At 39.2% G+C, this 14959-nt stretch overlaps 1 protein-coding gene across 1 annotated transcript in view; it reads left to right on the top strand.

Annotated features, from left to right (window-relative positions):
• Positions 1-606: 606 nt before the first annotated feature.
• Positions 607-14959, top strand: part of LOC122067472 (signal recognition particle 54 kDa protein, chloroplastic-like) — a gene marked incomplete at its 5' end in the record, with an annotated part of 23624 nt that continues 9271 nt past the window's right edge. The window contains 7 exon segments of the mRNA XM_042631321.1: positions 607-674; positions 813-914; positions 1264-1416; positions 1587-1664; positions 2414-2539; positions 2642-2744; positions 4062-4162. Coding sequence (XP_042487255.1) covers positions 607-674; positions 813-914; positions 1264-1416; positions 1587-1664; positions 2414-2539; positions 2642-2744; positions 4062-4162 — 731 coding nt within the window.

Here is a 14959-nt window from a genome sequence, read left to right as displayed (position 1 = left end):
ACTTCCTCCTAGAATTTTTGACCAAGTAAATGAACTTTTTGGCCTGAACCAACTGAACTTATTTTGGGCCTGGTTCCTGCCTTGAAAATATCTCCAATGGTGCCCACACCACTGTTCAGTGTTCACATGAACAGTGTTATGTGGACAGTAACTTCCTTAAACTGCATCAGTAAAGTTAGTTTGGACCGGGGGAACTTTTGTTGTTAGGAAAGCTTGTTGTAGCTTGTGATACTTGAATAGCTGACCTGTCTCCTCTTTTATCTACTGTTTCTCTACACTTCTCATTAATACTGGTATTGATAATAATCATAAATACATTATCGGAGGGAAAAATTGCTCCATAAGGGCCTCTCTTTAACAGACAAGATCCATGATGCCTCTCTGTTGGTGTGCATGGTTTTTAAAACAGTAGAAGCCATGTGGTCATGATTGCAATTTGAATACAAGTTCAAGAGATAATTGAAATGAAATTAGCACTCATGCTGTTATACTCGCCGATTTCTATTTATATTATTAGTACCTTGTAACTGTGCTCTTTCTCACTAAGTTGATTTAGTGTTGTTATTCAAATTAGCAAACCGTGATATGAAATTTCAAATCTTTCAGAGGTTCTGACGAAGGAAAACATTGCGGAACCTATGCGAGAAATTAGGAGAGCTCTTTTAGAAGCAGATGTAAGTGTATCTATACTGTTAGAATTGTATTTTATTTCATGGGGACTCACATTCATCGTTGTACTATATAAGACCCCCCACAAAATGAAGGAAAAGAAGAGAGAGGAATCAAGATGACTGTGTCATTATTTTGCACAGGTAAGCCTGCCTGTTGTGAGAAGGTTTGTCCAGGCTGTAAGTGATCAAGCTGTTGGTGTAGGCCTGATTCGAGGAGTGAGACCAGATCAACAATTAGTCAAGGTATGCAGTTTATTGACTCTATTACTGGATGATATTTCTGAAAAAATGGTGTTTGTATATAATCAGTGTCCATTAACTGAGGGATCTTAATCAAATGGTTTTATTTCCAAGCTTCCTTATAAGAAATACTGGTTACTTTTGGCTCTTGGGCCTTTGCCAGACTGGTTATGCGAATGTCCTCGTTACGATGAGGTTTTGGTTTCAGTCCCAGAGTAAGGATAAAATGGTTTCTGTTGGTCTTTGAGTTCACATGTATGCTTAATGATTCTTTAATGTTTGTCAGACACACTGCATGTCTAGGTTGCTTGTCTGAAACAATGTTTCAATGTATTTCTTATTCTTTGTGCAGATCGTGCATGATGAACTTGTGAAATTGATGGGCGGAGAGATCTCTGAACTGGTTTTTGCAAAATCTGGCCCCACTGTGATATTATTGGCGGGTCTACAAGGTGTGGGAAAGACGACTGTTTGTGCAAAGCTTGCTTTCTATCTCAAGAAACAGGTCCCATCCCAAGACCCAGTTCTCTCTCTCTCTCTCTCTCTCTCTCTCTCTCTCTATATATATATATATATATATATCTCTATATATATGTATGTGATCGTGTGTGTGTGTTTCTTAGTGTGGCTTAGCCGCTTAGGTATCTACTGACACATATAGAATACCAATTTCAGGGAAAGAGTTGCATGCTTGTTGCTGCTGATGTATATAGGCCTGTTGCAATCGATCAACTTGTTGTTTTGGGTGAACAGGTAAATTTAGAATCCTAAAATTTTCAGCTTCCATCGGAGCTCGTGGTTCATTTTTACCAAGCAATTCATCGTTTGAAGTATCAAGTTTGGTTTCTTATTTCAATTTCTATTTAGACAAATTTGCTAGTTTGTCTAAGAAAAAGTAAAGAAGAAATATGGAAAATAATATTGTATATTGATAAGAGCTGGGAGACTAGAAACCTAATCTTTTGCGGGTCCTTAGATGAAAAAAGAGAGGAATAAGCATCTTAATTTTATAATTTCTACGAAAAATACTGTGAATTTGATTCCCTTATGAAAATAACTACTTTTTATTTCAGACTTAAGATTAGTAGTTTCAATTCAAAAAATTTGTAATCAACTGAGAGTTGTTTTGAATAATATTTCTTGCAGTAATTATCCAGTTTATGAATGCATGGAATAAGATTGCAAATAAGTGCACGGATAATCTTAAATCTCTGCAATCGATTAAAAGAGAAAAAAATCTTTAATCTCTGGGAAGTTACATCTCCAACTTGAATAGTCAGTCAACAAAAAATTTTGTGTAATTTACTATTCGTTTTGTAACTTTTTCATTCTTTCTGTCTTAATGGAACTTGCTATACAGTAAGATGGAAAAAAAAGAGATAAATGGTTAAAAAGCTGTTCTTTGTTCGGTCTTATTGATTGCTTTCTTTCTAATTCTTTTTCTCTCTTTAATCTTGGAATGTTTACATTCATTCTCATGTTCAGTTATCAGCTTGTGACAGGTGGATGTGCCTGTTTATACAGCAGGAACTGGCGTAAAACCTTCAGAAATAGCTTGGCAAGGTCTGGAGGAGGCCAAAAAGAAGAGCACAGATGTGGTCATAGTGAATACTGCTGGAAGGCTTCAGGTCTTATCTTGTACTTGTGATAAATGTGTTTGTGCTTTTGTAGGCTATATTGTAAACTTGGCGCTGATGATGAAATGTATCTTGAATGCATGATATTATCAGATAGACAAAGCAATGATGGGTGAATTGAAGGAAGTGAAGAAGGCATTGAATCCTACAGAAGTTTTTCTTGTGGTGGATGCAATGACTGGCCAAGAGGCTGCAGGTATATTGTACATGCATTTCATCTCATGTAAGACAGAATTAATTTTCATTCTATGTTATGTCATAGACAAACTAACAGGTTATTATAAATCTTTTCTGGACTACTATCCTGTGAAAATCTACCAGCTGTTGGCATGTCTTTACCTGAACAAAGTGAATAGTACAAAGATAGATTAGGAAAAAATATAAGAGGTCAGGAGAACAATGTTCTCAAGAGAATAGAACATTTACCAATAAATTCTAGGGTCCGGTTAGGCTGGAATAGCTCCACCAGAGAAGGGAATTTCATTCATAAAAAATCACTTAGAGGTAATTCTCTGATTGCAGCCTTATTTACTTCTGAAGTGCTGGTTATCCTGCCATAAAATATTCCCAATTCTTTTAAATATAACTTCATTAATGAAGTTTATAAAATTAAGAAATTAATAAAGAAACAGGTTAGGACCCCCCACCTGACTTATCAGAGTACAAGCCCCAATTTGTTAGTAACATACAAGTATTTTTTGAGTTGAGGGGTAGGATCTCAAAAACCTTTCTCTAGATTTAATGAATTCCAATTAGTAATAGATTCCATTTCATCCCTCTAAATTCCAGCTGGAGGGATACCCTGAATATCATCAGATTCATAGCCTTCTTCAAAATTTCCTCTGGAGCTTCAATTACCTTCAAAATGCATTTTGTTCTCCACTTCTCCATTTCATATGGTCCACCAGATAAGGCAAATGATGCACAGGAATGTGCCTTTCTACCCAAATTAGGCTAGTCAAGCTACATATAATACCAAAGGCAATCGAGATTTCTGTTCTGGCCAAAAAGTTCAACAAGGTAATTTCAAATCCAGTTGTAGAGCTAGTGAATCAGTAATTCCCTCGACAAATGCTTGTAGCAGAAGAAAAATCCTTTAAGAATAAAAGAAATGTCTAACTTTTAGAAAATGCATGCTATGACTAAACCCTATGAGCAATGAAAATGCATAAATTCCTAAGATTCTAAATTTCTTGTTTTAGTCCTTTGATCCTATTAAGGCTGTATAGACCATATAGATGTCAGATGTATCGACCATCTAGTAATGGCCTTGGGGGACCCAATAGCGATATGTCGGTCATATCGAAGCTCATATGGAAGCCCAACTCCAGGCCAGCGTTGAAGCTGGCCCAAGTAAATGCCCAGTTAGAAAGCTTATATTCATAAATCCTGCATTGTTTAGTGGTATGTGGGGACTTTTCATCAAATTATGATCCAGTGTCAATATGCATATGACTTAAGTATACTAAATGTTCTTTTCTACTTACTGTCTTATGGGATTTTTTTTTTTCAGCTTTGGTCATGACATTCAATCTTGAGATTGGAATTACTGGGGCCATACTAACAAAGCTCGATGGAGATTCTAGGGGTGGAGCTGCTCTAAGTGTTAGAGAGGTTTGCCTTTTCATTCTTCTACTGTATTTTGTCATGGCAGTCTCTTTGTGTCTTGGCTGTCTTCCCTCAAGAATTAAATAATCATACATATGTTTTTGATGCATAATGAAGCCCTTGAGGATGGGAAACTCTTATTTTTTTCTCTTAATTTTTCCTATACTGGACCCAGTCCCAAACAGTAAATACCATTTTTAAAGCATTAAAATGAGAAACGAAAAATTCAGATTGGTCTGAAATTTGAACCATGATTAGTTGATGAAGCAGACATGTCTACTAAATTGGGCCCCTTAGACAATGCCACATCACCGAAAATCAGTTTCAATTGGAAAGCCTTCCAAGGTTCAACTGAGATTCGGTAGAAAAAACAAAAATCCTGGATGTTGGTTGGGCAAGTCTGTCATCAAACAAAGCCAATTTAACCATGGAAGGTAGTTTATTTTAAGTGTAGAACTGTTGAACAGATATGCAGTGGAATAAACTTTTCCAATGTGGATTAGCAGTTGATTTAAATATATTTGCAATAAATGGGTTCACATACTATTTTGATTCCAGAAAGGGTCAATCTTGTACACACAAAGGCTACATGTTGGGAATATATCTCACGTATACTAGACTAGTATAACAATCACCTAAAAAAAAATGGTTAACTGTAGAACCAAGTAAATGTGATTGTGGCTGCCTTTTCTTGTATTATTTTCTTTTGTTTCCTTCTTCTTTTCAATACAATACAGTTAAAAGTAAATGTTTCCATGAGACATTCAATGATCCTTATTGTATCAGTGATCACTACCTTCAGTTGGTCTGGGATTTTTTTATAGAGGAACTGTCAGTATTAAGCGTGTATCATCTAGCTTTATGTTTCTGCGTCATTTTATTCAAGAGATGATGTACTTGGACTGAATCCTGAAATGTGAAGAATATATTAACCCTCAAATCTGAGCAGGGAGTTATAGTGTTAATAAGCATCCAAGTCTCCTTGATCGATCTTTCAAGTTTCAACATCTTTGGATCTTAGTTCGAATGCTTGTTTACAAATGCTCTCTAATTCTCGAACAGGCATCCCGTGACAGCGGAGAAGGTACAAGGAACTCATAAACCCATCTTACTTTTTTTTCTTTGGGTGAGTAATACATGTATTAAAACTTCAAATAAGGGGGGGGGGGGGGGGAGGGAAAATACAACCCCGAAGGAACAAAAGCCCAATAAGGGCCACCTCTAAGGCCCAAATGGGTAATAGAAAAACCAGACAGACAACCATGTTGGTACAACTCAAAACCCACCTTCCTTGTTTCTTAGAAAATGCATGAAAAAGATAATACATTGCTTTTACGATTGATTTGGGAAATTTAGAATGTTAAAAGATGTCAAAGCCTGAGGGACCTTGCCAACTCTTATCTTGGCTGAATTTCTACTACCTTTCAAAAGAAATCTTCATTGGCAGGTATTTATTACTTATCTCCTTTGCCCAATTGATCTTTTTTCAGGAACTCCAATTCATCCTTCCCAATTTGGTAAAAAAAAGATCAAGTGAAGAAGCTGTCTGTATGGTCTTATCTTTAAGACCATGGATATAATAGATAATGATCTTGAGATATTGTTTGAGAAGTGATCCAAGAAGTTCTAATGGAAAGTAGAATGACGCTATGATCCATCAATAATACAAACTTCTTTATCAACATAAATGAATCTTGATCTCTCTCAACTATATCAGCTAGCTGAAGCTCCTTGAGCCATATTTAGAGGCAAAACCTACAATCCTCAGCACCCACCAAGAAATTGGAGAAGGATTAAGAAGAATTGCACAAACTTAAATCTGGAATCTAAATTATGAGAATAATGAAGTGCCAATTTGGATAATGATTCAGGCACAAAACCCTGCAAAATTACTTTCTAGGGCGTAGAATTATAGGAATAAGCAACTTACAACAGCTTGACAAGGTAACACCATTAGAAAAACTGCACAAATATCTTTGTAGATGCTAGAATTATAAGCAGCAGATGCTAAGACGGGATGAAAATTTGGATCAATTTGTTGCAACTTGCCGCTAACCATGTTTGAGTAACATTCTGATTTAATGCTTCCTTCAATGATATCAAGAACTTTATGATAAATAGTTTGTTTCTCTTTATTGCAAGTGTGCTCCAGTCCAAGAGGAATCAAATAATTCTGGAAATTTTTTTTTTTTTTGGGTGAATAAATAATTCATTACCAAACAGAAAGAAAACATACAGCCCCTAGAAAGGAGAGGGGGAGAGAAAAACAAGACCAAACTCAAAGAGGAGGGCTATTCTTGATGATGGAGCTGGAGATCCCAGGAATTTACAATATGAAAGTTTCTAGGAGAGGGATTGCAAGTAGAAGAAGTCCGAGAAATCTTGGCCTTGTTATAAAAAGAGATGGAGCCGCAAATCTTATGAAGATAGCGAGAGTTGGAGGTCAATTTCCTATGATTTCTTTCCATCCATATCTAGTTATGGTTGTGTAGAAGGCGAGCTTTCCCATAGTATCACATACAGACTTTCCCCGAAATGTCATATCCACCCAAATCCATTCCCTGTGGAATGAAAGAATTCTCCTGTTGGCTGGCCAGCACTTGGCAATGATCACTTTCCAGATAGAGGAGGAAACAATGCTAGCAAAGAAGAGATCCTCAATATTCTTTGGCTCATGCTGCAAAGGATACACACAGGATCAGCTGGAATGCCTCTTTGCATGAGGAAAGATTGTGTAGGCAAGGATTTTGTTAATGCTTTCCAAGTCGTGAAGCTTTGGCAAAAAATGTGATGCTTGAACCAGATGAGTTTGTGCCAGGGGGAGGGTGGGCCATGAATCATGACAAACTCCCAAGTAGCCTTGGCAGATAAGATCTTTAAAGAGGAAGGCATCCGAATGATAGAATCCTGCCTTTGCCACTGAGATTCTAGGATGACCGGCAAAGAGTTCCAAATATCTGCAAGCTGGGGCAAGGATTGGGCTGGGGGGACCAATTACCAGAGGATAAGATATCAGCCACAAGGGCATTCTTGGGTAAACTGGAGCCATAGATGATTCTGGCACTAATGGTATAATATAGAATTCCTTTGGGGTGCCAATGGTTTAGCCAAAGAAAAGTATTAGCCCCATCTCCAATCTGAGAGGAGATGGATGCAGAGATAGAGGGGCGGTAGCAGTGAACTTACGCCATACCCATGAGGCATCTGAGGGATTTTCACTATCCAAAAAGTATCAGACCAAAGCAGGTTTGAGTAGACCCAATCACCCATATAATCTTCTTCTTTGAGACTATCTTCCAAACCAGCTTGATGATACCAGTTGAGTTAACATCCTTGATCCTTCTCAATCCCAATCCTCCATCTGCTTTAGGAAGGCAGACAATAGCCCAACTAATAAGCTGAAGATATCTGGATCATTCACTTCCTTTCCAAAGGAAAGAGGTAAAAAATGGACTCAAGCTTGGAAATGATGGATTTCAGTAACCCATAGATACCCGACCAATTTAAGAAGATTGAAGAACATATCTGATTAGCTCTAATCGACCAACAAATGAAAGGAGCTTTCCTTTCCGGAATTGGATATGCTTTCTGATGAGGTCAAGCATAGGAGTACAATGATGAGCTGACAACCTGGCAGGAATAAGAGGCAGCCCAAGATACTTCACCGGAAGGAGACCAATGCAAAAACCAGTCTGCTCAAGTAGAGAAGCTTTGGAAGAGTCAGAGATGTCGGCCAAGAAGATGAGAGACTTTACAGGGTTGATACGGAGCCCAAACATAAAAGCAAATCAGTTCAAGCAAAGCATAATGGTATCTAGAGAAGAAGAATCAGCTTTGGAGAAGATCATCAAGTCATTTGCAAAAGCTAGGTGAGTAAGCTTGACAGCCTTGCATTAGGGATGGCAGAAGTAAGATGCTGATCAGTGGCTACTTGCAAATTTCTAGAGAGGATTTCCATGGCTAGGTAAAAGATTTAGGGGATAGAGGGCATCCCTGCCTAATCTCCATAGAAGTATCTAATCAGGCTACCATTCACCAAGACGGAGAAGCGAGAAGTAATGCAGTGATATATCCAATTGGTGAAAACATGCGGGATCTGATGCTATTGAGGACCTTGACAATATAATCCCATCTAAGAGAATCAAATGCCTTGTGTATGTCAATCTTTATAAGAGCTGTAGGAGAATGAGACTTTCTGTCAAAGCCTCTAAGAGTCTCATGACAAATTAGAATGTTATGACATACTTCTCCTAGGGATGAAGGCCGATTAGTTGTTACTGACAAGAGAGTGAACCACGAGCTTGAGTTTGTTAGCAAGGATCTTGCTATGAACTTGTACAAAAGGTTGCATAAAGAGATCGGTCTGAATTCATTTATAGTATCATCTCCTTCTTTTTTAGAAATGAGACAGAGGAAGGTTTGACTTATCCCTTTGATCTGACTTGGGCTGAAGAAGAAGCTCTTGACTGCCTTGATCAGATCCTCTTTGATGATATTCCATGGAGATGAAAAGGATCCCATATTGAACCCATCTGGACCTGGAGCTTTGCTTGTCTTGTGAGAGTAGATAGCAGTTGTAATTTCATCAACTCTGGGGATAGCCATAAGCAAATTTACTAGATTGACAAGGATGAATTTGTTTATAAGACCCTCTGGGATGGTGGAGGCAGGAGAAGGGTTGACCTTTAACCATAGTTGTTATGGCGCCAAGGCGAACCAAGGCGGTGGAGGGTTGTCTAAGTGCTTAGACGAGAAGGCGTATGCCTTGAGACGAACAAGGCGACCAATTGTTATTTTGTATTTTTCCTATTATTTAGTAAGTTATATATACCTTGTATCATAAAAAATCAAGATTGAGCAACATCAAGTCATTAAAAATCAACATTTAGCCATATTAAATCATAAAAAATTAACATTAAGTCATATTAAGTTATAAAAAATAAAAATTTCGAGAAATGCTCTGGTTCTATAATAAGTTTGACTGGTCAAATGATATTATTTTTACATGTGACTTTTTGTATCAATTATAATATAAAACCAGCTTTCCAACAAGTTTAAGATTACTTAAATCTGAGTTGTAATGACAAAGTATGCTCTGGTCAAACTTATTTTTAAGTGCACGAATGCTGTTAAAATCACCTGAATGAAAATAATTTTATGGATATCAAAACAAAAAATTATTTTACCGGACTTTTGGTTTTTAGCAATGTTTTAACATGATAGAATTTATAAAATTTTCATAATTGAGAAAAACTTCAGCATTTAAAAGTTGAAAATAGCCCCTATAACCAAAATCCAGTTTTTCTTCTTGGATTGGGGGGTTGACTTTTTATCCTTTTGGAATTTGATTTTTAAACTATTTTTATTGGATTCAAATAGGGGGTATTTGTTTATTTATGAATAATATCTTAAGTAAAGCATTTACTTAAATGATATTTGGCATAAATAAGTGCCAAAACACAAGGCGGCATGCAGTGCAATAAGGCGACTGTCGCCTAGGCCCCAGGCAAACCGCTTGGACGCCTAGTTGTCGCCTAGGCGATGCCTTGACAACTATGGCTTTAACAGGTTCTTGAAGTAGTCAACAACAACACCTTTTATTTTATCCACTTTAAAAACCTGATTTCCATATGGGGTAATCAACTTTGGATAGAGTTGAGGTTGTTTCTAGCCTTCACAGGTCGTGAAATAGTTCATGTTTGAATAACCAACCTCCAACCAATTGATCATAGCCTTCTGTTTTAGAAAACTTTCTTCTTGGGCAAGGAGGGTGGAAGGGTTCGCTGCCTCAACGTTCTCTTCATTAGCCAGAGAGAGATTAAGATGGTTAGACTGCAGCTAAATCTTGATGGAGGTAAGCTTATTCCAGCAATCAATCTTAAGAAGAGATATTCCCAAAGGAGTTAGTATTCCATGCTTTGAGAGCTTCTTTGACATTCCTCAGCTTTTTGGCCAAAGCTATTAAAGGGTTGGAGAAGGCTTGGACAGACTTTGACCAAGCTTCCTGGACAATGGAGGGATAGTTTGGGAAATTTACATGTCAAAAATTTTGAAGGGTTTAGGACCAAAAGAGGCGTAAGGCTGGACCAAGAAGGAAATTGGGATATGGGTTAGAGATGTCAGGGGCTTCAAAAGAGGCATGGGAAGAAGGAAAGGTTGTGAGCCAAGCTTCATTCACGAGAACTTTGTCAAGCTTGCAAGCAATACCGGCATCCCCTGACCTTTTGTTATTCCAAGAGAATTTGATTCCAGACTATCTAAGGTCATCAACAACAATATCACAGATGCAGGTATTTAAAGCCTCAACATTTGCAATGTCTAGAGGACCACCTCCCTGTTTTTCATGATCATGGATTTAGTTCTCGGTATCGGTATCGGTCTCTAACTATACAGATCTAGATTGGATCGATATCAGATAGGATTGAGGAGTATCAGTCATTTTTGTCCTTTGCTTTTCAAAAAAGTGCTTTTTTTTTTTTTATTATACCCCTAAAACAATATGGGTAAGCGATCTGGATAGGTCAGGGATCGGGGTTTGGTCTCAGTCGATACCGATACGGCCGATAAGACCGATATGATACCGATACTTGAAACCATGCTCATGATTGAATCTGACCACATTGAAGTCCCCACAAATCCCTCGAGAGCGGGTACCAATTTGGCTTGCAATATGATTAAGATCATTTCAAAGAACATCACTGTCAGCCATCTGGTTAGAAGCATAGATGGAAGTGAGCAGAAAGGTGGAGCTGTAGGAAATATCAAATATGGAGAGGTGAAGGAACTAAATGGAGGAAGACAGTAGGGAAACATTGAGTTTAGAATTGTCCCACAGGAACAATACGTCCATTTGGGTGGGAAGAATGATTTGACGAGAAGGACCAACCTAGAGCAATAACAGATGCAACCCGAGAAAAGGAGGACTTTTTGACATAGGATTCAAGCAAATAACAAAAGGAGGATTGAAGCTCTTTTCTGAGCAAATGCATTGCTGCATCTGATGTTCTAGACAAAGGCTTGGGACATTAGGTAAGATTGGAAGGGGGCAACAATTGCTTCACATAGGAGTCGAGAATCGCAAAGGCAAGCCGATACCTACTTCTGCGTTGGTCGGATCTTAGGGCGGGAGATAGGGATGGATGCGGGTGTTGAATAACAGGTTGCAAAGGTTTAGACTTAGAGGTAGGGTGCCTTTTGGCTTTAACAGTTTTGCGTTTGGCCGCAACAGGCTTGGAGGCAATGTTAGGCAGGGAAGAAGAAGGGTCTAGGCAGGTTAAGATGGAATCCATACCCAGGTCCGACATAGAAGGCTAATGAGGTAAATAAATAGGGGGGAATTCTGCGCGTGGGGAGGGCTGGAAGGCCTAGAAGAATAAGCCGTGGGGGAGCGAGCCGAGAGGATGGAAGGAGTGGTGGGCTTGGTTAGGCAAGTAAGTCTTAAGTGATGAAGCCCAATAGTAGCGAGGCCTACGTCTAGCTCAGCAGTAGGAGGGAGATGCTGATAAGGACACATGCACCCTCAGAGGTGATAAGAGGGTTTCCAAAAGCTTTAGCCGACTTCTACGGAGAGAAGGATTGACTCAGACGAAAGTTCATCGATGACATCTTCAACGGATGAGACTGCAAAGCTTGAGACTGGTTATCATCAGATTCAGAGGAGTCCTCTTCAGTTGCAGAGCCAGAGAGGTTCGATGAGACTTCTTCAGACGTAGAAGAATCAGAGCCATCCGCAGTCCCTTTAGAAGACCGGTCAGCAAAAGCAAAACCAAAAACATTCACATCGTCAAAGCCGACAAGCAGAGGAGGATCCTAGTCGCTATCGGCAGAGATTTCCAGGATGGAAAACTTGTTTTTCTCAGCAGGTAAAGAATTGTTGGGGACCAATGGATTTTCGGCATCATTTGCAGCGCGAGTTCGCATGCTGTTTCTTCTTTGGACTCTCCTTTGCCTCTTGTCGGAGGTAAAAAATGGGGTATGGACCGAATTTCAGTCATTAGGGACCTGTCCCTTTGGTGAAGGGACCTATTGGTTCAATATGCACATCGCCCTGGGATCCATAATGAGCAGGCTTCATGGAGCAGGAAGACGAGTCGTGGCCCAAAACATTGCAAAATAGACACTGTGGGAGGTTTCCAGTCATAATGGACAAGCTGTTGGAAGGAAAATTCATCGCCATCTTGAATGGAGATGGAAGAGGGGAGAGAATCAGAGGCCGCCACCTCAACACAAATTCTGGCATAGGCTAGGCAATCTTTCCGGTTGGTTCGAGCATCAGAGTAGAGAGGGGTGCCTAAAATCAAGCCAACTACACTTAAACCATTAGAGCACCAAAAATGCAGGGGAAGCCCAGAAAGAAAGACCCAAATGGGAATGGTGGAGTAGTCCACTAGGTTGAGAAGTATATGGTGATGCCAAAGGCTGAAAGAGGATTGGTGAGTGCCCTACTAGCCAGGGACCCCCTTCCAAGCTTCTCACCTTGTCTTGTTTCTTAGAGAACCTAAACATGAAGAAGCCATGATCCAGGAGGTAAGTGTCAACAGTTTCCACTGGTCTCCATTGCTTGAGGAGGGACAACTTAACAAGATGGAAGAGTGAACGTTCACCCAAGAAGTGACCAATTAGAGAGTTGTTCCAGCGGGAGGCCTCTGAGTCTAGCAAACCTTTTGCATAGGTTGCGACAAGGGAATCCCCCAGCTTGAGGGTAGGTAGAAAGTGGCGAGGAAGGCCTTCAGCAGGTAGGGAGTTCATTCTGGACTTATTTGCCTCTGTACATGGTTTCTCTTACGGATTTTATTTTTTACTTGCAACACTTGCTTACATGAGCATCATTATTTGTTTAGTTTTTTGCACTGCTGTATCATCTCTGTGCTTTGTGTTGCTTGAGTTTGCACCATATTCTATGCATGGAAAGTGTTTCTTTTTGCACTAAGCGCCATTCTCTCTACCCTTCTATATATACTTATCTACTATTTTTATTTTAATATAGTAGTGCGTCAGGTAGGCAGCCGACACTTTAATATATCCAGGAAATCACCTTTTGCATCGACCCTTTTGTTTCTGATCTCTTTCATTTCATGTTATTATGTCTTGTCGTTCTTATTTTACTAAAGTTTCCCCCATAAGTGAGGTGCTGTGTTGACACCCAAATATGGTGATATGTAGGCAAATCAAGTAAGGAATGAAACCAGCCCAGAATTTAAACAAGTTATAATGAAATAAAAGTTCATTTTGGTGTTTACTTAAAATTTTGCACTGACAGTGCTCATTGAGATCCACCTCAACAGAAGTATGTTCTTGATCTTCTAAGTGAGACAATAATGTTAAGTTGTGAGCCTATAGATACTCTTATGGACCTGCATATTGAGCTTGGAGCATCAATTGACAAGGAATTTGCAGATAAAATACCAGTATCAGAGGTTAGTCAGGAAAATTGTCTATCTTACTATTACTCGACCTAATATATCTTTTGTTGTTGGTGTGATTAGTCAGTTCATGGAGACACCTAAGCAAGTTCATTGGGAGGCATCTTGCCATATATGGAGGTATCTTAAGGGTGCTCCATAGAAAGGCCTTATTTATCGCTGTCATTGTCACACTAGTATTGTTGGTTACTCTGATGCTGATTTGGCTAGTGCTGGTAATCAGTGGTCTACTACTGGCTATTGTACCTTCTTTCATGGTAATCTTGTTATGTGGAGGTATAAAAAGCAAACCAAAGTGGCCCATTCTTGTTCTGGAGTTGAGTATAGAGTCTATAGACATATGACAGCTGTGTTGATGTGGCTTTGTTCCTTTGTTCAGGAGCTTGATTATTTGATCATCACACCAATGGAGATGTTCTACGATAGATAGGAAGCTATTTACATTGCTAGTAATCCAGTTTTCCACGAGAGGATGAAGCATATTGAAGTGGACTGTCATTTTGTTTGGGATGCAGTGATGAAGAAGTTGATTTCCACTCCATTTGTTAGCTCTTATAGTCAACTCGGAGATTTGTTTAGTAAGGCTTTGTTTTGGGATGTTTTTCAACAACGGTGTTCAAAGCAAGGCATGGTGATGTCTATGCTCCAACTTGAGGGGTAGTGTTAAGGAGTTTCTCATGGTTTATATGTGTAGTGTTAAGTTGTGAGGGGTGTTTTGGTATTAGAGGAGTACTTAACGTGAGGTCGATGGACTAAGTTGTAATTGTGATTATAATATATCCCCCACGCCCATGGTTTGTGTAGATTGTTCGCAACTCAAACCATGGGAAGTATTCTTCTTCTTCTTCTTCTTCTTCTCTTCCTCTTCTCTTGCTGTTGGTTGTTAATTTCTTGATATTGTCACATACACTACAATGGGCTCCCAAGGAGGATCTTCGGATGGTTGGTCCATGCAAACCTTCTCTGAGCTTGTGGCTCCTTCTCAAAGAACAAGGTGGTTGTTCGTGAGAGCTTGGGCTGTATCCGTGGCAAGTTAACCAGATCCAATAGTTGACTGGGAGAGGAGGGGGAGGGGATGTGGGGGTGAGAGGTTGTGGCAGGGCAAAGGGTGGAGGTTGGGTGGATGGTTAGGGGAGTTTTGTTGGGAGGCTACGAGAGAGATGTGCAGCCGAACGGGTTTGGAAGAGGGGAGCTGGTGTAATTTATGAATTTAGAATTAGCAGGGGAGAAAGAGAGGTGAAAGTTTTCTTTTCAGGGGTAATCAGGAAGGAATTGAGTAGGGGATTTTGAGTAAATATAGGGTGAGTATAGGCCTATCCTTGGCTTTTTTTTTAGATAATGAAGATATCAAATTTTCTTTTCTATTATTATTTTTTTTTTT

The sequence above is a fragment of the Macadamia integrifolia genome, unplaced genomic scaffold, assembly GCF_013358625.1.
Source record: "Macadamia integrifolia cultivar HAES 741 unplaced genomic scaffold, SCU_Mint_v3 scaffold2921, whole genome shotgun sequence".
Classification (NCBI taxonomy): Eukaryota; Viridiplantae; Streptophyta; class Magnoliopsida; order Proteales; family Proteaceae; genus Macadamia; species Macadamia integrifolia.
The sequence above is the reverse complement of the archived record's forward strand: the minus strand, read 5'-3'. Positions and strand labels throughout refer to the sequence as shown.